At 43.6% G+C, this 26,638-nt stretch overlaps 1 protein-coding gene across 1 annotated transcript; it reads right to left on the bottom strand.

The window, feature by feature from the left end:
* Positions 1–19,752: 19,752 nt before the first annotated feature.
* PIM3 (Pim-3 proto-oncogene, serine/threonine kinase) lies at positions 19,753–24,357 on the bottom strand. Its single transcript, XM_057415751.1, has 6 exons — positions 24,094–24,357; positions 23,695–23,804; positions 23,508–23,558; positions 22,890–23,253; positions 21,488–21,664; positions 19,753–21,346 (listed from the first exon to the last, which is right to left on the bottom strand). The coding sequence occupies exons 1-6, from the start codon at positions 24,176–24,178 to the stop codon at positions 21,162–21,164; spliced, it is 972 nt and encodes a 323-aa protein (XP_057271734.1). The 5' UTR covers positions 24,179–24,357; the 3' UTR covers positions 19,753–21,161.
* Between the last annotated feature and the right edge of the window lie 2,281 nt (positions 24,358–26,638).

A 26,638-nucleotide genomic window follows, 5' to 3' on the forward strand; every position in this document is an offset into this window, starting at 1 on the left:
CAGTCTAATGCTAGAATGGTCACAATGTGTTTTACACGTATTTTACATATGTTTACTTCATCATTTCCCTTAAAAAATGCAGTTTCTAGGTAAGGTTACACACATTCATTCAACACAGGTTTATTTCCACCTGAAAAAAATGTTCTGGTTCAGATCACAGTAGATTTGTCATGTTCCATATTCTTAATCATGGCATGTTCCTAGCTTTGCATGCACAATTTTTGTTACACTGCGATCATAAAAATGGTCACAAAAATGGCTTGAAGGCCAAATAGAATCACAGAATCGTTAGGGTTGGAAAGGACCTTAAGATGATCTAGTTCCAACCACCCTGCCATGGGCAAGGACACCTTACGCTAAATCATATCACCCAAGGCCTCGTCCAACCTGGTCTTGAACACCACCAGGGATGGAGCATTCACAACCTCCCTGGGCAACCTATTCCAGTGCCTTACCACCCTAACAGGAAAGAATTTCCTTCTTATATCCAATCTAAACTTCCCCTGTTTAAGTTTTAACCTGTTACCCCTTGTCCTGTCATTACAGTCTCTAATGAAGAGTCCCTCTCCAGCATCCTTATAGGCCCCCTTCAGATACTGGAAGGCTGCTATGAGGTCTCCATGCAGCCTTCTCTCCTCCAGGCTGAACAGCCCCAACTTCCTCAGCCTGTCTTCATACGGGAGGTGCTCCAGTCCCCTGATCATCCTCGTGGCCCTCCTCTGGACTTGTTCCAACAGTTCCATGTCCTTTTTATGTTGAGGACGCCAGAACTGCACACAATACTCCAGGTGAGGTCTCACAAGAGCAGAGTAGAGGGGCAGGATCACCTCCTTTGACCTGCTGGTCATGCTCCTTTTGATGCAGCCCAGGATACGGTTGGCGTTCCGGGCTGCAAGTGCACACCGCCAGCTCATGTTCATTTTCTCATCAACCAACACCCCCAAGTCCTTCTCCACAGGGCTGCTCTGAATCTCTTCTCTGCCCAACCTGTAGCTGTGCCTGGGATTGCTCCGACCCAGGTATAGAACCTTGCACTTGGCATGGTTAAACTTCATGAGGTTGGCATCAGCCCACCTCACAAGTGTGTCAAGGTCCCTCTGGATGGCATTCCTTCCCTCCAGTGTATCAACCAAGCCACACAGCTTGGTGTCATTGGCAAACTTGCTGAGGGCGCACTCAATCCCACTGTCCATGTCAGCGATGACGATGTTAAACAAGACCGGTCCCAACACCGATCCCTGAGAGACACCACTCATTACTGGTCTCCAGCTGGACATTGAGCCATTGACCACAACTCTGTGTGCGGCCATCCAGCCAGTTCTTTATCCACCGAGTGGTCCATCCATCAAATTGATGTCTCTCCAATTTAGAGACAAGGATGTTGTGTGGGACAGTGTCGAACGCTTTACACAAGTCCAGGTAGATGACATCAGTAGTGACTGGGGAGCTCAGATTGTTCAGGAACTTGACATTCCTAAGAAAGGTAGTAGCGTCTTAGACATTGTTTGCTCATGAGTCAAACACTCAGCACCCATACACAGGAATAGCTGTAGGATAAACGGAATAGTAGCATTCTTCTCTAGTTCCTAGAAAAACCCTAACTATTCAGCAGAATAGCATGCAAGCCTCCTGAGAATACTGATAAGAAGGAATACAAAAATTAGGCACAAAAGTTATAATTAGACTAAATGATACAGTGCAAAGTAGACAGAAGCAAATATACCAGGAACAACAGTCATTCTGATTTCATCTTGCTATTACAAGGGATCAAGAAGCCAAACTTATGGTGGCTGCATGGTCTGTGACAAGAACAGTGACATTTTTCAGATGATTTTATTTGGTAAAAGAGTCATGCTTGTGAACCAAGTATCAGACTACATTTAGACATATTGATCATATTTTAGAGTAAGAGATGCAATTAAATCTTATGTTGCTATATATAATTAAAAGGCAGGTAAACTAATATTAAGCTGTGGGCATTGTTACTTGACATCTGAAAAAAGGGAGCATTAGTGGCTTGGACTGAAACTAAATATGAGTAATAGACCAAGTTCTGTTTTTAGATATAATGACAATCCTCTCATAAGGTATATTTTATTGCAGTTATAAATTAAATAACCTAAACCAAGCATTTTTAGAAATTTCTGACTTTTTTTTTTTTTTTTTAATCATAGGTGTCCATGCAAATGAAACAAGAAGCAAAAGTAACATAATTCTGCAATTCTCTAATGTTGTTATTTGGGCATTTTTTCTGTTCTATCTACTGACTGTATCAGGTCTGTAACTTCGGTTCTTTTGTTGACAAAAACTTTCCATATGTTAGCACTTGCACATACATTTTGGTACACTCTCATCTTTATGTCTGACTGAATTATTATTACAGTTATTAAGTCTGGGTATGAAATTCTAATACAAACAAGTTTGCATATGATATTTTGGATGCAGGAGCAAAACCATACAAAAATCTAAGTGAACATTTTATTTCTATACTTGACTGTCAGTTAAGCAGGTGAGCTTTTCTGTTTGTGAAGAAAGGTAAGCTTGATGTCAGTCACAGAAAATTTTTAGTACTATAAGCACAAATACTGGCTACATGATTGAGCTATAAGAGTAACGTTAATTAGTGCACATCATCTCCTACATTTTTAATTTCAACTGTTTTTTCCTTGTAGCTAACCAACAAAGCTATTTAGATGGCAGAAAAGTAGCTGTCTTCTCCCTTCACTTAGAAATAGCAGGGAGGGAGCAGGAGAGTTTTTTGCATCACAGAGCTCCCTGAGTTGACAGTACTTCATTCAAGACTGAAAGTGCATTAAGAGCATAGTGAGCACCACAACTGCTGAGACTCTCACATGTAGCTCATTCTGAAAGAGTAGGTATTTATAATAATACTTTGAGAATCAGTGTACCATCAGTTTCTCCTTACAGAAGACAATAACATAAGTCTTCCATCAAAAATTGTGCTTTGGGAAAAAGGAAGATCAAGGTGGTTCAGTTAAACACAGTCAAAGATGTCCAGCCTTTATGTATCATCAGGTTTGGAAAGATCACACAACAAATCGTGATGATGATGTGGGGAAATAGAAAGAAAAATTACAGTATTTTTCCTAACTTAATTACTCAAAGTTACCTCTATATTACCTTGGAGACACATTTCAAAGCAGTATGATTTCTCTACTCACTGAGCTTCAAGACATTAGGAATATGAAATGCTTGTTTTCCTAGAGCATATGTCAAAGAAATTGGTGCATGAAATGTGATCGTTTGCTGTGGCAGTCACTTTGAAGGCTGGAGTACTGTAGACCATTAGTCATCACAACCTTGTGAGTACGTGGTATTTGGCAGCTTTACCCAAGAATGATGTTTATACCCAGGAATTGAAAGGAAGAAATGATCTTTGCCTTGGAGTCTGTTTAAAACCAAATGTGGAATGAAATAGTTAAACCATTTTTCACTTTGTCTTTTGATGAAAACATGTAGATATATCATACATATTGTAGTGTATTGCAATTTTATGCTGGGTTTTAATTTTCTTTTTTGTTACTTATGTTAAATTCTTTTGTTTATTCTGAACCTGCTAAAATAGGTGTAAAAACCTCCAAAATCCTCTGATGCACTTTTTGCACATATTAAATAAGAGGCAAAGACAAGTTTATTTTCAACAATCTCTTGCAAACAACCTTTAACAGCATTTGGCTTTTTTTTTTATTTTAAACTCTTTCCTTTCAGTTACTCTTATCTTAGCCATTGCTAAGATAAGCATCCAGCAAAATATGTGCTAATAGATGCTAATAAATTCTTGCCTTAATGCAGACATGTGGCAAAGCAAACAAAACATTGTCTTTAGTCCTGCCTGATGCCATCATAATGTTGCTATTTATTCTCAAAGATGTTTGTCTCCTGTGTGGTTTTTCTTTTCCACTTGTGGGCCACTTGTAGCTTCATGGAACATCTCAATTTTGCCTTTCCAATAACTTTGACAATGACCTTCATCAAGGAAAATGAAACAAAAGCTTTCTTGGGCCATTTTAATGTGCCTTGTGAAGGAACCATTGATAAAAATGCATGTGTTTTATGGTTTAACTTTATACAGAATACTCTAGCTATAGTGCAGGGTAATCAAGCTGGGCTCAAGTAAAATCTTTACTACAGGTCAGACTATCTGGTCTGTTACCTCTGGCCAGTGGTGTTTACATCACAAATTTATAGGGACAGGTGAGGAAATATGTGGGGATGAGAAAACGCATGCCTTTTAAGATGTTGTCTTAGGAAGATCATCTGTATTCCTCTTAAACATTTGCCTTATACATATAAAAGGTGATCTCGGTTTGCCAAGACTTAACGTTGGAAGTGTAAGTAATAAGTAGGTTAAATGGCTAACCTAGGGTTGTTTTTTTTTTTTGAAAATGTCAATTTTTCTTAAAAAAAGTTTCATTTGGATTCGGCTTCTGTCTCTCTGTAGTAATTCTGCTCTTACACAAATAAAAATTGTGTATTTCGACGTAATTATACCTTGTACTCACTGCTGAAATGAACAGGGTCTGTTTTAAATAAAGACTTTTGCACAACAAGAATGGTGTGTGATTTAATTTACCTTTAAAAACATTATTTGTTGTTTCTGGTAAAAATCTCAGTTTGCTCTAGGGCAGAATTCTGCATTAGTCAAAGTGCATCTTGTCTTGGAAAAAAAAAATCTAAATTAACACCAAGAAAAGCAATTCTGTATAGAGATAATAACAGCAGAATACATTATTAATTATTTTTATTGTGACACTTCTCTTAGGAGAAAAAAAAAAAAACAAAAAACAACAAAACCCTCACACACCTAAGATGCTGGGAATTCATATATTTTTAATTGTCTTACAGATCAAAAACATGACTAGACTCAGCTATTGAAGTTTCATTTACCGCCGGGCGCTTAACGAACTGTCACTGTCTAGACAAAGCTCTTGAGGGGAGATGGGAGTCACCTCCCTGCAGAGCTGAGTGTGGCAATGTTGCTGCGCTCAGGAGCCCTGACCTGGCTTCCTTTCTTAACGCTCTGCGGTCTCTCAGCCTAATTGTACTTGAAGCAGTGAAACTGATGTGTTCCATGTGACATGTGCAGGGAACTAATTGAATTTTTTTTTTTTTAATGAAATTTCTCTGAATACTGAACCGATATGCAGGGATTTATTTTCTTCCTTTTTCTTTTTTTAACATTTAGTAGCATGTAATCATTGGTCATTTATCCTGGCTTTTACTATCTAAAGATCCAATTCCTCTGCAGCTATTTGGCTAACAGTTAAAAAGTCTAAAATACATGTGTGACCTTGACATTCAGAGATCTACTGCAAATGCAGATTGAAGGCCTGGAGGAATATATCCCTAAGTTTTTAATAATATAGAGAATATTTCTATTGACTGGAAATCAGAAAGAGATTACATCTTTCCTCTCCAGGTCTCTATGATAGCTTTAACTACTTTAAGTGAAGGTAGCTAAAATAACAAGTGTTACAGTAATAGGAAAAATCATAGAATCATAGAATGGTATTGGTTGGAAAGGACCTTAAGATCATTTACTTCAAACCCTCCTGCCCATGGCACCTTACGGTACGCCAGGTTGACACTGAATGGTGCCAGGGATGGAGCATTTACCACTTCCCTTGGCAACCCATTCCAGTGCCTCACCACCCTTACAGTAAAGAATTTCCTCCTTATATCCAATCTAAAATTCCCCTGTTTAAGTTTTAACCTGTTACCCCTTGTCCTGTCACTACAGTCCCTAACGAAGAGTCCCTCCCCAGCATCCTTATAGGCTTCCTTTAGACACCAGAAGGCTGCCATGAGGTCCCCATGCAGCCTTCTGTTCTCCAGGCTGAACAGCCCCAGCTTTTTCAGCCTATTTTCATACGGGAGGTGCTCCAGTCCCCTGATCATCCTAATAGCCCCCTCTGAACTTATCCCAACAGCTCCATGTCCTTCCTATGTTGGGGACACCAGAACTTCACACAGCCAGAGGCCATTGCTTTTCCAATGTATTTTAGCTACTAATGTGGCATGTGGCTTTTGAAATGAGGAAGAAAAATAGGCCAACACGTTATACATATAATTGAGCAAGACAAACCCTCAAGTTTTGAATGCTTTTATAATAGAAATATGGAAACTAACCAGTATAGAACCATTAATGTAACTATGGGGTCTTAAATTGAGTGGCAATAAGATATATGCATTGAGCCGCTGGGGAAAATGTGACTTTCTTGCTTTTATAACACTTAGGTAGGAATATAGGCTATAAAATTAGGCTGAGAAAGTTGGGGCTGTTCAGCCTGGAGAATAGAAGGCTGTGTGGAGACCTCATAGCAGCCTTCCAGTATCTGAAGGGGGCCTATAGGGATGCTGGGGACAGACTCTTCATTAGGGACTGTAGTGATAGGACAAGGGGTAACGACTTAAAACTTAAACAGGGGAAGTTTAGATTGGTTATAAGGAAGAAGTTCTTTACTGTAAGGGTGGTGAGGCACTGGAATGGGTTGCCCAAGAAAGTTGTGAATGCTCCATCCCTGGCAGTGTTCAAGGCCAGGTTGGACAGAGCCTTGGGTGACATGGTTTAGTGTGAGGTGTCCCTGCCCATGGACAGGGGGTTGGAACTAGATGATCTCAAGGTCCTTTCCAACCCTAACTATTCTATGATTCTATGATTCTAAAATTGCCACTGACTGAGACCACTCATGTAATGGCAATGTGGAGAAATTGTGAGAGTATATTGTTGAAATCAGTCCCTCCACTGCTAGTATGAGGCTTCTTTGCAAGCACCATAACTGCTTGCCAACTGCTTCGACACAGTCAAAAAACAGCTCAAATAGTACTCAGACTATTTTGAAAAAATAAAAAAGGAACTAGATGTGGATGTATTTGCTGGGGGCAGGCAGTAGGGGACAACAGGCTGAGAAAGGTTATTAGAGTAGACTTGTCTCAGATTTCCCCATGCAGGAAGAAGAGTTCAGGAGAGAAAGGGATGAGACAGAACAAGGGAAAGATGTCATAGAAAAGGGAAAACTGGCACATAACTTCAAGAACAAATGCATACTAGGAATTAAAGAGGGAAGGGACAGGGATATCTGTCCTCCCTCGTGAAAACAAGGGCGATAAAGGTCCCTGTCCCTCCAACGGTCTTTTGGACTCTCTGGGTACTTCCCCAAAAATCTGGAATGAAACTTCTCCTGGAACCATTTTCTCTTATTGGAAAAAGGATCTGGCAGATCCCTTTTGCCGCTGGAGGCCTCTGAAGTGCTGTCCCTTCTCCCTGTGTGAGCTCAAGAGGGTTCAGTGGTTCCTGACTCTCTCGCAGAGGCGAAGAAGGGGCTGGGGGGGGAAGGATGGGAGGAGGGAAAGGAAGGACTGCCCTTTCAACTGCCCCTTGGGTGTTCTCGGGGGTGCAGGAGGGACTGGAGGCTCTGGTGCACTAAACTTGCCTGAGTCCTTCTCTCTGTTTCAGTGATAATGATGTGTGACATAGGTATATGATGTAAATAACCTCCAGGCCTCACTGTGCTAGCTGACAACAACCGGCCTGATGAGATCACAGACTGTAAACCCCTGGCCCCAGGCAAGGAGGATGAGGACCCACCAAGGTGAATGGAGCCGTTCACACCTCTCAGAGCTGCGTTGTTTTCTCTCTGTACTCATCTGCAAGAGGTATTTTCATTCATGAGAAACTGCCGCTGAGAAGATTGGTGTACTTAACATCTACTGGAGAGGCTCTCTTTAAGCACTGATTTCTTACAGACTGGCTAGATTCTCTGCAGCAGTAGACATAAGGACTTTGATTGCCTTAAAATTGGTATGACTCTTCACAGGGCTGGAAGGAAGAGGGAGTTACTGAAACCTCCTCCCTTTCATTTACATCTGTTGGAGCCTTGTTTATCTTAGAGGCCTGGAAAGGCTCAGGATGCAACGATGGAAATGAAATCTGTGTTAACAAAATCATCTGCCACTGAGCACTGAGGATAAAGATACCTTTCACTAATCTTTGGCTTTAAGGGTTTAACAGGTAGTGAATTCTTTTGAGGAAAAATCACAGCTTTAGTAGTGGTGGTGTTAGGAACAAGCACTTCTTTTCCATGTGTCTTCACATCTGCACCTCAACAGGAGTTCACTGAATTAATGATATGCTAATAAATCCTATTAAATTAATATCACACGGGAAAAAAAAACAAACCCAAACCCTAAAAACAAACAAACAAAACCACCACCAAAACAGCGAACCAACCAACCACATAAAAAAAAAAAACCTCACCAAAAACCAAACATAAGAAATGAGAGACTTTATCTAATCTCCCTGAAACCTGTCTAATCTAGGGCAAACTGTCCTCGGTCTCCAGGTCTAGACAGAACTTTAGATAGTGACATTATGTGCTTAAAACCTTTGCAATATTGATCCCTAAACCTGCCATGAAAGGACTTTTCCAAGACATCATCTTTGTACATTGTCACCCCTCAGTGTTCCTCACCCAGTGTTCACTACTTAGTCACCTGCAGAATGAGATCATATGATTCTCACTCACCTTCTGAGCTTTTTCTGCTGTAGGTCAGTCTTTCCTTTCCTTAGAACAATGTGAGACAGATATATAATCTTTCTTTCTAATTGCCACAGGGCACAAAGGTTTGAGATGATTCTCAGGCCTCCCTGCAGCCCCAACAGCTCCTGAAGCTAACGCAGTTAAGACAGATCTATACCCTTTCCATTGCTTCTGCATTTAGTCACTTGGTATTTTTCTAACAGTTCATTTCATAGTCCTTCCCAGCTCCTCTGGAAATACTCCAAGGCAGATCTGGGAAGATTCTTGCTCTGATGTGCTTGTGCTCTATACAAAAAATAGTCATTCCCACATTTCTTGGACTTAATTGATTCCAAGCTAACAGGATGTAACTACCTGCCTGCAGCTCACTGATTTTTCTGAAAGCCAAGTTTGCTTTCAATACACTAACACTTGCCTTGATGACAGCATTAATTTCTGAAGTCAAAAATAAGTGAGACCTAAGATGATATCCTCTCTTTCTCTCCAGCTTGGCAGCCCAACTGCTGGCAGTGAAAACATAGTGTTAACAGGGATAATAACAATGGGTAAGGAGTTGGAGGGGGAACCTGAAGTTGTGGCATGACTTGATTTTAAGAAGTGCAGATATAAGGGAAAGAACACAGAATTCATCTGCTTGAAAAGCAGTAGTTTACAGAGAACATTTGCATGAATAACTGTCTCTTAGTTCCAACAGGAACATGTAAGGTTTATAGGCACCTATATGTGTGGTAGACTAGAGATTTTACTACATGACACTAACATAATGAAGCTAGAAACATTAAGTTAGGCAGTGAGAGATCTCCAGCAACTCCATTTTGCCAGGGCAGTCTGTTATGTATCTTGAAACAAAAGCCTACCTTATGCTTTTCTAGATGTACTTTTCTATACTTATCTGCTTTTATCACTGTGTTTTGTAATGTCTTCCGTTTTAGCAGACCAGCTGTGGCTTGTACAGGTTCCTGTTAGAAGTGATATGATTGCTCTGACTAGATTAATTTTTGGTTGATGAAGGGGAGATGAGATCAGCTACCAACTATGACATTCTCATAGCTGTCAAGGGATAAAAATAGAGTAGTGTGCAACATGTGTAATATGTAAACATGTAAAAATAAGGTGCCTGTGTATATGGCAGAGGTGGGCTGGTTTCATTGGCTGCTCTTGTCCAAGGTTATTCTATGTTATAAGCTGATGTAGATGGTTATTGAACAGATTGGGGCCATCCAGCAACACCTAGCAACATCTAGCATCTGTTCACCTAGCAATGTCAGAACAAGGGGGCAGTTGCCTCTAAAAGCCACTTACATATTAATCCACTCAACTGTTTTCTGCTTGTACATCTGGGGATGAAGCAGGATCAGACTCTAGCCATGACCTCACATAATCCTGCTTCTGTAGCGACACCCTTGCATAATGCAGAAGAATATTTGTGGCATAAGGGTCATATGTCACAGCAGCACAGGGAGTCACAAGTGCTGTGACTGTGTCAAGGAGTTTTTAAACAAGTGTGACTGGCTCCGAGCCTTACATATGTCTGTCACATGGCTTTGTAAAGGAGATTTGGGAAGCTGTAGGCAAGGCTGTTCCCAGATGTAAGGTCACAGTCACAAAACAATGATGTCCCTGTGAGGTGCTCCAAAAGACAATCATCACATTTGACCATTAGATTATTAGAGTGGATGTTGTAACAACATAGTGTTGAGTTTGAAAGGAAATTATTTTCACAACTGAGCCAAGAAAAATTTTCCAGTAACAGCAGGAAGATTCAACTTGGATGCCTACGAACTAATGCAAGTTAATAATGGCTAGGCAGAGGGCCAGTGGAAATAGATGGTATTTGTTTAAAAAAATATATTCCCCTTCCCCCTTACACTTTGTCTGCTGTTTGTCTTCCTGGACTGCAAGCACTTAATAGCAAAGCTGTGCTTTTTGCTTTGGATCGCTCATACTGCTCACTTAATCAATGGTTGGTAATGATAAATAGTAATAATATAAAACATTAACACCTTTTTACCCATATCTGCATCTGTTTCTCAGTGACTTACTGCCCTTGTTACAGCTGCATCTGACCATACCTTCATGGTGCAATCACTTTAATGTCATCACAACAACAATACACCTGGGATGTGAAAGCTGTTAGCAAATCTTTGGTGTCAGTGCTGGAGGAAAGAGGCAGAAACCAAGAAAGCCAAGAGATACACCAAACTAAAGTGTGTGGCGTAAAAACGGCAAAGAATGTGAAGAGTCAAGAAATCCATGTAGCCAAAGGAGAATCCTGGGCCAAGGAACAGGCAGAGACAGAGCAAAACCTGGCAAGCTACATAACAGTGAGATCCTACAACACACAGGGCTGGAACTAGATGATCTTTAAGCTCCCATCCAACCCAAACCATTCTATGAATCTATGATTCTATGATTCCCTTATCACTGATAGGTCTAACAAGCTAACTCTTAATCTCAGCTTTGGCCAAATGGTTGACTGCAGCTCGGTCTTCTTGATGTATACAGCAATATCTATTACACTCTGGCAAGAACCTGGGGCCCAGATGACATTCTGCACCGATAAAAGTAATGAGATACACACCTCTTACATGTTCCTACATACTTATGATGCAGCCGAACGCTAATATATGTGAGGAGCCATTGAAAACAGGCAGTGTTTTGCAAGTCTTTGCACCTCACTATAACAATAAAAAGTAATCAGTCATTGTCATTTTCCTGCATTTTTCCTTCTGACTCTTCAGATGAATGTTACACCAAAACAATCTGGTTTCATTAGCTTTGAACAAGCTGCTGTAGTCACTTCTCTAGCAACAGCAAATATACACAAAATCACATTTTCTGTGAGTATTGTAATAAAGATTTAAGCAGAAATGGTTGTACAAAATTCTAGCACCCATATCATTCACAAGACCTAATTAACACAATGAATCCCCAAATCTGTAAAGCAATATTTTTCCTCTCACTATTCTTCACTTTCTCATTTTTAAGACCATTCAATTTCATTAGTATTCCTTCACTGTGTTGTCAGTCTGCATTATGGTGGGTTTTTGGAAAGCCTTCAGTAAAAGAATATTTGACTGTGCTATAACCCTCACCCTTTGTACCTCCATTCAGATCCCAACAGAATGAAATTCTACATGCCTACATGCTGCAGGAAAAGAATTCTTAACAAATCTTAGGATACAAGTCCAAACAGATGACAGTACTTCCAATCTGCTACGGAAACAATATGTTTTAATTAAGTATAAGGTTTAATAAAATTTTCACTCCTTGTACAAAAATGAATGGTGATTAACAGATGGCGGACAAACCAACTCTAATAATTTCTGATAAAATGCTTTTGTTTAGTGTCTTCAGTCACTCTCTACAGGGAATTAATTACTGGAAATTAAAAAAATGAAGTTTCATGCCAGTCAATATCCTTGAGAAACTGGAAGGTAATCAACTGTATAGATTACAGTGGCATGTGCAGGGCAGCTTGTGGTCAAAATTTGTACAACATACCCCAGACAGTTTTGAAGTTGGTTAGACTAAAAAATGTGTGTACGGAGAATCTTAAGCAACTACTCCATAGTTTTAAGTAAGCAGTGAGCAGCTGTATGCAGAACAAGATTCCATTGTGACTTTTCTTCAGTTTATGATCTTTAAATGACATTTATTTATTTACAGTGGCCACTACTAGGCCACTATTTGCCTTCTAAGGGCAAATCTGCATGGAAATATGCATGAGGAGAAGCATCCACCAGTGACTTAATGTGAAAAATGTAAGTAGACAAGCAGGGAGTGCAGTCACGCTGCTCTGAGATGCTGCTTGCTGCAGTTGGCACTCAGCTCCCCACCCAGATGCAGGTTTACCTAAGTTGCTGAGGCCATTCTAGGTAAATTGGTACAACCAATAAGTGTCCCCAAACAGGCTTCATATAAAACTAATTAAAAAGGAGAAGAAAAATCACTTTTTATTGTGCATTGTCCTCAAAGAGATGCTACTTTGAAAATTTGCCTGGTAAACTTTATTTGGCAATAATCTTCAGCAGGCAATGCTTTAGCTGAAGTCTGTGACTCTGGGCAATGTTCTCCTCTGAACTGATTGCCAATTAACCTGAGCTAGTTAACAGCTTTGTAAATGTTAATCTAGATATTTCATGAACAATTGAACAGAAATGTTTGTGTTTTTCTCCAGGTCTAAGCCAATTGGCAATCAATTAACTTGAATTTTAGCAGCTTAGGTGCAGTACTCTAGAACAAACACGTCCTCTGTGCAACAAGGCAGCTGATTTTTCCCTGCAGAAAACCAGTACCAAGCCATGTAATGTCTTGACACTATGCTATTGGAAGCGCCTTCTGTTCCAGTTTGTCTTCAGTGCCACATTAACTTTGTATTGGCCATCTGCAAGAGCCGAGAGAGAACTTCATGTGCACTTCTGATAAACTTGTGTTTTTCCAGGGTTCTTTAAGACTTTCTAATACTGCCTTGATCATCACCACTTACGGTGTTTAGCCGTCAGTGAGCTTCAGCTGAACTAATTTTTCATTGCATAAGACTTACTACAGTAGTCTGAAATATTAGTAAATTGTATAGTCACATATATGAACTTGTGTCATTCAAAATTTCCATTATACAAATCCAAAGTTTTCCAGTGTAACCAAACGAAAAAAAAGAATAAATCAGTAAGTAAGAGCAAATAATTTCAGGTATTTTGGGGTCACTGGCTACAGCTAAAGGCAAGAAAATATAATTAAATGATGAATTCCTCCATGATGAAGCTTCATTGGGCAATTTCTGTTCATTTTTAAACTTTTCTCCGGTAGGTTTCATTGGGAGCTGAAACAGCAAAGGCTTAAGAAATGTGAATTATTACAAAATGCAGAGACTTCTTTCCTAGAATCCTCTTTTAATTTTGTATTTTATATTATACAACATATAATAACTAATTATATAATAAATGTAAGTATAATAAACATCTTTATTCTTTTTTAGAGCTCTAGAAAATAAAATTAATTTTCTTAATTTAGTTAATTGCTCAGTCCTGTCAATTGTATTACTTTAGAATTGAGAAAGCTTTTCTGTAAGGTGGTAGGAAGATGTGAGCAAAGGGTTGCTATCATATGTACATTTGCAATCAACCAAGGAAGTTTCTAAAGCACTGTGAAAACTATGTGGATGAAAAATAACATTGGCACCAGTGCAGTTTTTGCCATTGTGGATGTCAGTTTTTTTAATAATTTTTAATTAATAAAAACATAACTAAGTAAAGAATATGCAAACATGTATTAATGTCTGTTCTGCAAGTGTGACTACTCACACGTACTTGCCTCGTCACCTGTATCAGTACCAGCTTGTCACAGGAGTCGGATGGCGCTCTTGGTTTGTGACATAAAAAGTCTGTTCAGCAGGGGAAGAGGAAAAGAGGTGTCAATTACCATCAACATTGCAAGGAACACTCTCACACTAACAGGCAGTTACATGGGAAAAAAAGACTTCTAGTGCGTAACTGCTCTTTGTGGTATTAACAAAAACACCACCCACGTCTCAGGCTTTGAGATAATTTTTATGTTCTACTTTTCTTTCTGGTTACCTTGCCCTTGCTTTCCAAGTATCTCCTTTGTTGTCTTTCAGAGCAACGCAGCTCTGACTCTGGAAAGGCAGAAAGGCTCCCTTTCTCTTCTCTCTACCACTTTTCAGCATTGCAGTAGAGGGTTTTCAGTACAACTTGAGGCCTTCTCATTAATTTTCTTCCAGGGAAGCCCTTCTTTTGTCACAACTTGAGAGATAATCCTATAGCCATCATACAGACAACATTCCCCTTGAAATGATTGGAATCTCTGAGCAGGAATTGCAGAATTGAGTCCTATGCCACCAAGAGCTCTTTGACTGGGAGTTGTCAGGGAAGCCATTAGAGCTACTTGAGTGTATTACCACAACAAGCACTAGACTGGGTAAAGAGGTATCTTCAAAATGCACTCAAAATTCATGGTTTACTAGGACTGACAAAGATTTCCAAGATCAATTGCTGACGTTTTCCTTTTTATGTATTAAATTATAGCATAGGTAGAGATATCTTAGAGATAACAGTGGAGCTCATGCCTGCTAAACAGACTCAAAATGACAGAGAAATTGGAAAATAAAGATCTTGAGATAAAATAATAAATGCAGTTATGAGCTTTCAACTCATTTGTGTTAATTTTTCTCACTGCAACTTTTTTAATGCATACACAGCTGTAAAGTGTCATTATTTATTAGCTATTCTAAAATGTTTCATGTATTTTCTTATTTGCAAATGTACCTGTGAAGCTGGTTAGAAAGTAGGGCATACTGTTGGGATGTGTAAAAATATTTGTGAATTAAGTTCTGATCTTTATAAGATTCTAAGTGATCTTAGCAGGAACTGAGGTGCTGTGAACCTTTCAAGCAAGTGCTCAGAATTTGATTTGAAAAAAACCCACCTGAAATATTTCACATACAAGGTTGAAAACAGCAGGATTCGTCAACATTCATTGGAGATTCTTGTTGCAGAAGCCATAAGGTAGAAACTAGGGGTCTGTTTGATGTTATTAGAGAAAATGAAGGTTATCACACATACCCTTTCTTCAGCAGTAACATCTCCCTTCCCCCCAACCGCAGTCCCAAGCAGTTGTGCATATCACTTATGCTGGGTGGTTATCAGGGAGATCAGTTTATTGATCTGAATATCAGTGCGCCAGCAAAAGGAAGGGATGGTGTGAGAGAGGACCGGTTTAGTGATGCTGGCTGTGAGCAAAGGTCAGTAGCCTCATAGCCTCACCATCATGACAAAGTCTGTCACTACTTCTATTGATTAGGCCAAATTTGCATTAAAAAGTGTCTTGCCACTAGCAAAAGGGATACTGTCAATAAATTTTATACTGGTTCAACAAGCAGAATGAATGCTGTGGATGGAAATCTCTTTTTGTTAACTCATGACCATTAGGCTGATGAAATCCACAGCATTTTAAGTCAGCTGTAATTTCCAGATGATTTATGAAAAATGCTTGTTTCAAAAAATGATTTGATATACTCCACAGTTAGTTTACTGTGGTGCTCATCTATCCTTACAGATATAAATCTCTTCCTTACTGCAACTTCACCTGCCTTCCTGCAGATTAAATTTGTTATCTGTTTACCTCTCCTTGAACAATAGGTAAGTTACCTCTGGAAAGATGAGATTCTTTATGGTTTTCTATGCTGATGTAAATCTGTATATTGCAAGACTTTAGCTATTACATGGAAAAAACCCTTGCATGGAATCTGAACACAGGAGCATTTTCCCCTGATTAATGGATTCCCATAGGATGATCTTGAAGGAGACTGGTCTCTTTCATGACACTGTAAGGTTTGGAAACCTGGCAAAAATAACCCCCCGTGGGGGATCCCCGCTCCCACTTTTATAGCATATGCTTGTTAACGTATTTCTGTATTTTAGCTGGAATAAACTGATATTTCATGCTTATGTTTTCCTGTCCTAAACCAAGGGAAGTAGAGAAGTGGAGACACAAACTTCAACCCTGAAACCAGCCCAATTCTTGTTGCAAGCAGAACTTGTTTTATTTCAACAAAACAGCAGGTTTTTTTTTTCTGTAGACCATGTATACAAAAAGCTATTCTAATTAGCCATTACACAGACAATGATTCACAGAACTATGAAATTTATTTTTTATAATTCTACAAAGAATGGAGCAAAATACCCTTTGGTTTTCAGTATAATTTTATGCAATCTTTCATTATTCCTGATTGGAGAGTCAAAGTGACTGCTGAGTCATTAATACTCATACTGATCTACAAGATGCTTTGCTGCTTATGACTTAACTGTTACTTCAAGGTTTTACAAAAATTTCCTTGAGAAAGGGTGCAAGTTAAGTCTGCATCTCACTAATTCTCTACTAGTGGACTCGTATAAGCAGCTTTTTGGCATAATGATTTGCGTAGTCAATTAGCAGAGTAATGTCTCTGGTTTATCAGCTACCTGAAGGAAACCCTTAGGCAAAAACATATTACATTTTTAAATCACAGATAACCGTGAAACTAAGCAATTGCAAATTTACAAGCAGAGAAAACTTCAGTATAATATCAGAAAAACCATGTATTGCAACAAAATTAAAATGCCATGATCTTGACTTCTGCTACCAACAGTAGCATAGCTGCTGTTAGTAGTAAAAATCCACTAATTATAAGCTGATAGGGCCACAATGTTCTGTTCTGTTGTCTGCTTACACCACTGAGAATTATTGCCCATCTGTATGCCAGAAGACAAGTGCTTCTCATTGTGACTGAAATAAGCGCAAGAATGAGGGAGGCCTAATGGTCATAAATGCTTATGCCAAGAGTCATATAAGTGACTGGGGGAATCACTAGGCATGTCACCCCTGTAACTTCAGCTGCAGAGTTGGCAACCTTTTGATTTCATATTCCCCTCTCCCATTCTCATTGAAAAGTGGTTTTCATAGTTGCAGTGTCTTTTTATCTTTTTTTCTGGTTTTGTTTCCTTTTGTAATTGTAGCTTTTCAAACACTATGGGATACCTAACTATTAGCCATACTCTTCCATGCCTAAACATGGCAGTCAGCACTGTTTTAAAATACCTCTTCCCAATTTATGCATCATTATTTTGGGAACATATACTTTAATTTCACCAACAGAGGTCAGTAAATCACTGAAAGAGAACCATAAGTGTTTGGCGAGAACACACCCTCGTCAAGCTTTCTAACATCCCCCTGACAGTTTTGTTCAAAGGGCCTCAGTAAATATAAGCTTAGTTAACTAAAATTAAAAGAAAGAAGAGAGTGTGTGCTTATGCACACAGAAGAGTGAGTTTTATTAAGGATATGAATTACACAAGATACTACATTGTTAAAGATCTGTCAGCATTAGAACGTATTTCATATACCTGTTATGAAGCCAGTAACATACATATGTGCATAGGTATGATCACTGCTAAATCAATTTGTCAAGGTTAAAACAGACTGTGACACACATAGTAGTATTCTGAATGATCTGCTGAATTCTACTTTTCAAGCTCTGTGCTGTTGAAAACCAACCTAATGGGGGAGAGTACGAAGAGGAGGATCCCAGAGAAGTAACATTTTACAATATTAAAATACCAGATAGAAGCGCAGGAGAAACCAAGAGCTGTCACTTACTTGCTCATTTTGGCAGTAACACTCAGCTAATGGAACTATATTAACACATCATTTTCTGACTTTCAGCTGTAATGAAAAGCTATTTTTACAAATCATTACTTTCGGTATATGGTGTTTCAGCCACGTGGCTTCTATTAGTGTACAGGGGAGTTTCACAACTAAAGCTGCCTGCACAGTACTGAAAGTGCACCTTTTATGTTGAACTAATCCCAGAGGGGAGTCAGCACTCGAGCCAGTGTCCTTTTGACCTTTATCCTTTTAATGCATTTTGCCTCAGTAGCAGAAGGTGAAAACCTAGTTTTTACGTTTCAAAACAGATTGCTTCAACAGTAATTCTCTATGAAGCTAAGGCAAGTAACATAGGCTCCTGTGGAAACGTTGAAAGTCCCCAGTTCAGCCACCAACAATAGCTTTACAAATGTATTTTTAGAACTGCTTTTCTGGTAGCCCTTTGAAGCTCACCCGCACGGCCTCACTGCCACCCCTTCTCAACAGCTGCGAGCATGTGAAGCCACTGGAGTGGAAGATGTTAATTATCATCAGCTACTGGAATTTCTCCAGGGACCACTTGTGGTTAGAAACATGCTTCCCTGAAGAACTGCAGTAGGCACTGGGATCATCTCTCCTGTAGCTTTACCCAAGTCCCTCCTCTTAAGCAAAAGAAACCTCTAATTCCAAAGCAAAACTCCCAATCTTCACTTCTAAGTGTTCTTCCCTTCAGGTAGGATTGAATGATTTTCTTAAGCAAATTTAAGATCAAATTAAATTACACATAAGTATAAAAACTTTCATTTCTGTGATCAGAGTTCCAAAAATAGGGATTTTCATGGATATGTGTTTCACAGGGACTAAGTTTAATGTATATACAGATTTTTATTTAAAACTGGAGAAACAAGTCTAAAATGAAAAACAAAACCAGAAAACAGCCAAATTGGACAAAACTGTAGTTATTTTTTTTCTGAGTAATTTGAACTTTGTTTATATGGCCAAGAAAAACCTACTCACCTTCTCCCCATGTCATAAGAAAACTGCAAGCACAAAAAATGGTCTTTTCCCTTCTGCTTTACCTCCTGCTAATTCAGTGGCATTAAACTAGTTAGCATCAGGAGCTTGATGTGATGTTAGCAAGTGAGATATTCCCCACAGGGATCCAAAATAATAGATGAGGTGGCAGAAAGATCCCCAGAAAGGGAAATAACATAAACCCAACAGATTCTAAGCCTAGCCCTTTGCTGTGACTACTACAAAGCACCTTTAATGACTGAACACATCCATAAATGTACTCTGTAGATCCCTTTGTGGTAGTTAAATCCACTAATAGCTACCATGCCCACAAAAGGACTGAGCCAGGTTAGTCTCTAGCTGCAGAGAACGTAGGATGAACTCAGTAGTCTGCAAGACTTGTTTCCCAACATACTAAGACGGATATTTCTCTTGCCTTTTGCTATGGATGAGAATGGCATGTGTTCCCCAGAACTTTATAAAGTGACACAGCAGTCTTTTCAATAAGCTACAGGAGCTGAAGAAAAACAGTTACCCTGCTCTCCAAGAATGCTGTCCCTTTCCTGTAAGGGCACAGGAAATTCCTGTGCACCCCCCCAGGAGGAAAGGGTAAGCAGGAAGAAGGAAACTGAATGTAATGGAAAGTAAACATGTCAACTGTTAAAACAGTTACCACCAGTGACTACAAAAAAAGAAATCCTTACTTGTTATACTTAAGGGCAGCAAGTACAGTGACACTTCAGCTATTCAGTGTTGACAGAGCTACCCCCTCTCCTCCCATTACTGGCTAATTCCCTTCTATGCAGGCCACTGGTGCTGTTGTATTGTACACCATCGCCATATCAACACCAAATACAGCAATGCAGTAGATACAGTCAAGATGAGCAATTGTTTTAATTCTCCAAAATGGTCAGTGCTTAATGGCATAGACCTATTAACTGCAGGCCTTTACAATCTGTAAGTTAAGAGAATACATATTCCCCAGGCGGTATCAAGAGTAGCAGCGAAGGTAAAAGTGAGGACACAAACACAGAACTGTTATATACAAAAAAAGTTTAATTGAAATACCTGTATAAAAAATATGATCTCCATACATTTCACACTGTTAAACAGAAAAAAAAAAAATCCAAATCCAAGCTGCATAAATGCAACCAGATCACAGAAACACAGCTATTAAAATAAATTAAGGTTTATGACTCTGCCACTCTTACCTTCCAGAGCCAATGCACGGAGACTGTACAATGTCAATAATTTAAAACCCTTCCGAACAGCATTACTTTACATTTCTGGTACAATAATACCAGACAAAAGGCATACCGACTAACTTTAAAAAGTCTATTTCCCTTAAATTAGACTTTGTACAACAATTTTCCATCTTCCAACAAAAATTGATAAGGTCAGAATTTTTTTTGTCTTTTTTTTTTAAACAAAAGTTGACAGGAATGCAGAAAAGAAAAAGTGCCATGGGCAAACCACTAGAATTCCCATGGGGAGAAGGAAGGGAAAGCACAGTGTTGAGTAACTATAACCAAATAAATTAACCAAATAAATAGCCACAGCTGAAACCTGTGGGAAGTCTTCTAAATTCTGAACAATAAATAACTGTATAGTACATGGGAAAAAACAAATTTACATAAACACATTATACAGGTATGGAAAAAAAAAGTAAAGTTCTTGAATATTGCATTGATTGTGCATTCAACATGCCCATACATACTTTAAGACTCGCAGGGTGACAAAAGGCCGGGGGGAGTTGAGAAAGGGGCTTCTCATGCCCAATGATAGAGATGCTAAAAGGAACATGAATAAATGTTTCTGATAAAAAAGCTGATATACCTGTTCATATTTCTGTGCAGGCTATGGGAAATATTTTGAGCAGCAGAGATGGGTTGGATTTGGAAAAGGACTGGGGCAGGGGGGGCAGGAGTGAAATGTCTGTGTTCAAGTATTCCATCACCAGTGGATGGGACTACTTCATTCAATCACCGAACATGTTCTCCAATGCATCATAGGAGCTGCTTCCTCCAGCACAGAGTCTAAAGGGAGCAAATTCCTATAATGAACTGGATCTTCTTTGGACATACACAGCTCAAAAAAGAAAGTCCCACTGAAGCAGCTTTCAAAAAGGCACTCAAAAGCAAATAAAATCTAGTCCAGGCTCTATGAGAGCAAAAAAGTTTACCATGTATTCAAGAGGTCACTGCTTTCTTAATAAGGTCAGTCTTTGACTAAGTACTGGCCTGCATCTCCCAAACATCAGCGTTTCCAAAGGAAATCTCATTCCAAAGCAGAAACCAGCAAAGGGGGAAAATAAAATCAAGTCCCTCAGACAAAGATTCAACTACAGAATAATGAATGCATTTTTCTAGCCCCTCCCAAGTATTGGCAGCAGCACTGTGGTCTTTCTGCTTGTAGCTCCCCTCCCAGTGCGAGGTCCTTAGTAATTCACAGACTCTCATTACTTGAACTTGTGCTAGATACATCAGTATCAAGGGTCCGTAGCCTTATGTCACAGTCCTCGGACTTCACGACTTCAGATTTGTGCATCCATTGATGGTCAAAAATTTGCTCAAGTGTTGGTCTGTCTGAAGGCCTCAGTGAAAGGCACCATTTGATCAGCTGTTGACATTCTGTAACAAAAAAACATACCAAAAAAGGTGCTTTTAGACTAGGAAAGTAAAAGGAGAACCCTAAATAAAAAAATGCACCCATACAAGGTCAAAGGTCTTCTATTAGAAGAAAACCCACCACTTGTATAGGGGTCAACTCACCAGGTGAAATTCTTCTCCTGAAGTATAATCGTCCCCTCAAGATTTCTTCATCTTGCTCAAAAGGGATGTCTCCGCAAACCATATCATACAGCAAAACTCCCAGAGACCATACTGTTGCTGACCTCCCATGGTATCTGTGGTATCTGATCCACTCTGGAGGACTGTATACTCTCGTTCCTAAAAGCAGGAGGAAAAAGAAAAAAAAAAATTGAGGTTTAGAGCATTTCCCCATTTTTCAGCTCATTCTAGCAGGGATAAAATCAAATTCATAAGCTTGTCATGCGGTACTTAAAAAAAAAAAAAACAACTTTTTATTTCTCATGTGCCAAAGCCATTAGCGGTGTAACATAAGGTCACCCGCGGGGTTACACCACTACCACTTGGCTCATCCGGTCCTGCTATCCGCTGCAGGGCCCAGCGCAGCCGATCAGCTGACTGTTTACCGAGGCAGCTCCTTTCACTGACCACGTGGCGTCTGCAGCATCGCACCAAAAATAGACACAAAAGGACAAAGGGGGCTGGCGGGCGGGGAGGTGAAACCCCGCTCTACCCGTGTGACACCAGGCTAATCCGCTTTATCCAATTCCACAAGGCGGTAAACAAAATACGGCCGCTTACCATTTCTACGTTTGCAAGCTCCCCCCCCCCCACTGCCGCCCTGCTTCACCGGCTCTGCGCCGGTGCCCGCCGCTCCCCGGGTAGCAAATAGAACGGGGAGCCGGATGATGTGCAGCGGGACTTCGCGTTTCACAACAAACAGATGTGAGTGCAGCAGCTGGGGAGGAGGGAAGGTGTGGGGGAAAAAGTCCTCCGTTACACCAGGGCTGGGGGAAACGCTCCCTCTCTGTCACACACTGGCTTATTTCCAGCCTTTCCCCCTCCAAAGCACCAAGGCGGGGCCCCAAAAGCTCATATCCCGGCTTTTCCAGGGAGCATATGTATCCCCACCGCTTTAAAATCTGCAATGCGGGATTTCCAGGACACTGGCAAAAAGGAGGGGGGGAGCTACTGCTTCAAGTTAAAAAAAGCGACGCGTATAAAAACTGCATTTCCACACATGGAAACATCTGACACTGCCGGAGTCTCCGTGTAAACAGATCGCCCTCTAGGAAAAAAAAAATCGCTTTTTCCAAGACAGGGAAACATAAACTGCTGCGTCACTGCCTGGAATCGCTTCTTCCCTACGCAACTGAACACCCCCTTAAGCTGCTTCGGGTCCAAAGGTTTCCATTATCGATAGACCCGATATGAACCCCTGCGTCAGCCACAAGGCTCGCTACCACCGGGGCGCCAGGAGCGGAAGAAACGGCGGCTGCGGGGACGGCATCACGCGGGGTGGATGGGCGGCGAGGGTCTGCCCCAACCCGGGCTGTCCCGGGCACTAGGGTGGATGGGCACGTACCATCAAAGTCGGTATAGACTGTGTCCTTGAGAAGGGCCCCCGAGCCGAAGTCGATCAGCTTCAGCTCGCCTGTCCTGAGGTCAACCAGGAGGTTCTCGTCCTTTATATCCCGGTGCACCACGCCGCAGCCGTAGCAGTGGCGCACGGCCTCCAGCACCTGCCGGAAGAACCCGCGGGCCGTCTCCTCGTCCAGAGCGCCCTTCTCCGTGATGAAGTCGAACAGGTCCTTCACCAGCTCGGGCCGCTCCATGATGATCAGGTAGCCGTCGGGCCGCTCGTACCAGTCCAGCAGCTTGATGACCCCTCGGAAGCCGGAGCCCACCTTCTTCAGCAAAACGATCTCCAGGGGCACCATGACCCCGCTCTGGGCAGAGAAAGGGGCGCGGGTCAGCGGCGCGGGGCGGGTGGAGGGGCGGGGGGAGGGCGCGGCCGCCGGGCCCCCTCCGCCGCTGCCGCAGTCCGAGGGGCGGGCGCGGCGCTGCGGCGGCAAACCCCCGCCAAATTCCCTCCCGACGCAGAGGCCGCGCCAACGGGGCGGGCCCCGCCGCCCACACAATAGCCCCGCCGCGCCGGAGCCCCGCAACGCGCCCGCAGCCCCTTCCCCATCGCGGTACTTACAATCGTGCCCCACTCGGTCACCCTCTCCTTCACCACATGCTTCACGGCGACCTGCGGAGCGCGGAGGAAAGGAGGCGCGTGAGCTGCGGCGGGGAGGGCACCGCCTGCGCCCGCAGCCCCCCGCGCCGCGCTCCCGCCCGCCGCCATCCCACGGCCACCCCTTGCATCCACCCGGTCCGCGGCTCACCGGCAAACCGTCGGCGATCCTGCTGCCCGCGTAGACGGTGCCGAAGCCCCCGCTGCCCAGCACGGAGCCCACCTGGTAGACTTTGTCAAACGGCTCCTTCTCCACTTTCACTGGGGAAACGAAAGGGAAACGCAATGCGTTAGTGCCCGCTGCCGTGCTGCACCAGGAATCGAAAATAATAGTAATAAAAATGCCCGTTGAGCGCTTATTATGCGCGCTGCCCTAGTTCTGCCCAAGGCTTTTTCTTACTGTATTAAAAAAAAAAAATAAAAAATCTTCTATTTAAAAAATAGAAGGGCACCCGAAGTTCTGGGGACAACGAGGCACCGGCCCCAGCACCCTGTAATGCGGGGCCGCTCCGCTCTCGCGGAGGACACCCCGGCGCCGGTCCCGCCGTACCTGGCTGGAGGATCTTCACCGGCAAGTGGTCCATGCTGGTGGGACTGCAGATGTGAGCCAGCGAGCCAAACTTGGAGAGCAACATCTTCTGAAAGGCGGGGGGATGGTGGTGGTGGTGAACGGTGGGTCCTCCGCGGTGGCACCGCCGGCGTTTTCCCGGCGCGGCTCTCCTCCCCGCGGGGCCGGCGGGCCGCTGAGACCCTCCTCCCGCCTGTTTTCTCGGCCGGAGACGGACACCGACGGAGTCCTCGGGGGTCCCCAACGACGCGGGTCCACGCGGCGGCGGCGGCGGCACTAATTCCTCCGGCGAAAGGCGGTTGGCTTAGGCGTCGCTCTCAAAGACGAGAGCCGCTCGCAGCACGCAGGCAGCGGTAGAGCTCAGCGGAGGCAGCCGGGTGAGCTCGGAGCCCGCCCCTGCGGGGGCCGCGGCGGCAGGGAGCTAGCTGGGCGCCGCAGTATGAAGCGAGCGCCGCCGATCCTGCCCGCGCGCTTCTGAGCCGGCGGCGCCGCCGAGCCGCCTCTTAACTCCCAATGTTTTGGTGCGGGCAGAGCGCGGCGAGCGCTCCCAGGATATCCCTCCGCGGGGTACGGGCGGGCGGGGCGGGGGAGGGAAACACCTCTCCCCGCCGCCACAGCCAGCCCCCCTCCCCTCCGCGCCGGGGCGCCCGCCTTGCGGCGGTCGTGACTGCAGCCTCCCGTCCCGCCCCTTCGTGCGGGCGGGCAGGGGGGGAAGATGGGGGTGCTGGGAACTATTTATTTGTAGTAACCGGCGCGCAGCGTTACAGGCTGTCTGAGGGAGCAGAGCATCACACATTAGCGGCGGCAAAAAAAAAAAGAAGGGCGGGGGAGATTCTCCCCTGCGTGAGCAGCCCCGAGCTACCAATCGCGGCTCCCCTTTTGAAAGGGCTGCCGGCGGAGCCAATGAGGAGGGCCGTCATTTGCATGCGAACAGCAGGTCCAGGCGGCTACGGCGGGAATGCCGCGGCGCGAGCGGCACTACCCGGCCCCGCCCCACTGCTGCGGGAAGGTCGCCTCGCTCCGTTTCGCGCCACGGCGGGCAGGGCAGAGCAGAGCAGGGCATGGCATGGCATGGCATGGCATGGCATGGCATGGCATGGCGGGGATTTGCGACTCGCTGCGGCTGGGGCCGCCGCCATCGCCGGGTACGCCGGCCTGCGGCGCTGGCAGCCCCCGGCACGGCGTGTCAAATCCCGGTCACTCAGCTGGTGCTCAACGACGACTCGCGTGGCGCGCTTCCCCCCCCCGCTTCGGCTCCCTTCTCGGTGCAGCCCGGCGGCGTGCCAGCGCCGGAGGACGCCGGGCGCCCACCCTCCGCGCCTGCTGCTGTCGGTCAGCTTCCCTGTGCAGAAGCCCCGCGGGGCCGCTGCGGCGCGACGGCGGGCGCCGGTGCCCCCGCGGCGCGCCTCAGAAGAGCTGAGGGCTTCCCTCCCTCCCTTCCCCCGCCCCGCCCGGGAGCCGTGCCGGGAAAGGACACGAAGCCCTTCTCCTTTCCGAGGCCTGCCGCTGTGCGGCCCCGCGGTTCTTCAGCTCGTCCCGCCCCGCAGGGGGCGCTGCATCAACAGAAATCCGGGCAGGCTGCGGCTGTCGAGGCTTTCGCCCCTTGTGCTGAGGTGTGCGGCCCGCCGCGGTCCAGGGAGCCGGTAACGGGGGGGCTGGGGCACTGCCGCTTGAGGCCCCCAGCACCGGCCTTGCCTGAGGGGAGGCCCAGGCAGCTGGGTCCATGGGGAGAGGAAGGCCAGAGTGCACACACGGGATCTTGCCGAGTGCCTGCCCAGCAAAATCTGTGGGCCGCTGGCTTAGAAATTACTTGGTCCTGTGCTGGGTGGCTATCATGGTAGCTGTTGTGGCAGTAGTAGCGTACTGCTCAGATGCAGATGAGCGGAGAAATGGCGTGCAGATGTACGAGGCTGAAGCTCAGTCGGGGAATACGGCGGCGTTTGTAGAGAACGGCAGCGTGCAGCACCTCACCCCTGCCTGGCCGCCTCTTTTGACAGCGCTGCAATCCTGGGCGCTGCCACCCTTCTGGCAGTCCAGGGTGCATAATGGTGGTGTCTCATGGCCCCTCAGTTGACAACAGTGAAGTTGGAGATGTCGGTTCTGCATGGGGATCCCTAACGTGAGGGTATTTTTGGACGATTACTTGAAGAGTTGGCTGTCTTTCCCACCCTGGGCGCTGGGAGAGCCTTGCAGTTGGCATTGTCTGATAATAGTAGTGCTGTAATCTCAGGCAGTCATGCCCATAAACAAAGCAAGGGCTTTTAGGGAGAGGTAATATCTTCTATTAGATTGGACCAGCTGATGTAAAGGTCAAGCTTTCAGGTGCAGTTTCAACCCTTCATGTTCCAGTACACGGGTTTTTTTTAAGCTAGATCAGTTAGGCTGTAGAAGTTACTACCCCTTGCACAGACCATGGTGTATGTAGAGGAACCAAACTAAACCATTCATTTTGTTGAGCAGCTGAAGGATTTGGGAGGTTTCATGTTTACACATTTCTTAAAGCTAATGATTTGGATTTATTGGATAA

This window comes from Pezoporus wallicus, unplaced genomic scaffold (assembly GCF_028554395.1).
Source record: "Pezoporus wallicus isolate ANWC-B61680 ecotype Strahan unplaced genomic scaffold, APGP_CSIRO_Pwel_v1 contig_6966, whole genome shotgun sequence".
Classification (NCBI taxonomy): domain Eukaryota; kingdom Metazoa; phylum Chordata; class Aves; order Psittaciformes; family Psittacidae; genus Pezoporus; species Pezoporus wallicus.

Excerpts from the sequence above, each read along its gene's own strand:
- PIM3 (XM_057415751.1), bottom strand. The coding sequence starts at position 24,178 with ATGTTGCTCTCCAAGTTTGGCTCGCTGGCTCACATCTGCAGTCCCACC. Across the intron at positions 23,559-23,694 it reads GGATCGCCGACGGTTTGCCG|GTCGCCGTGAAGCATGTGGT; the intron begins GTGAGCCGCGGA and ends CGCGCTCCGCAG. Across the intron at positions 21,665-22,889 it reads AGTCTATACCGACTTTGATG|GAACGAGAGTATACAGTCCT; the intron begins GTACGTGCCCAT and ends TCCTGCTTTTAG.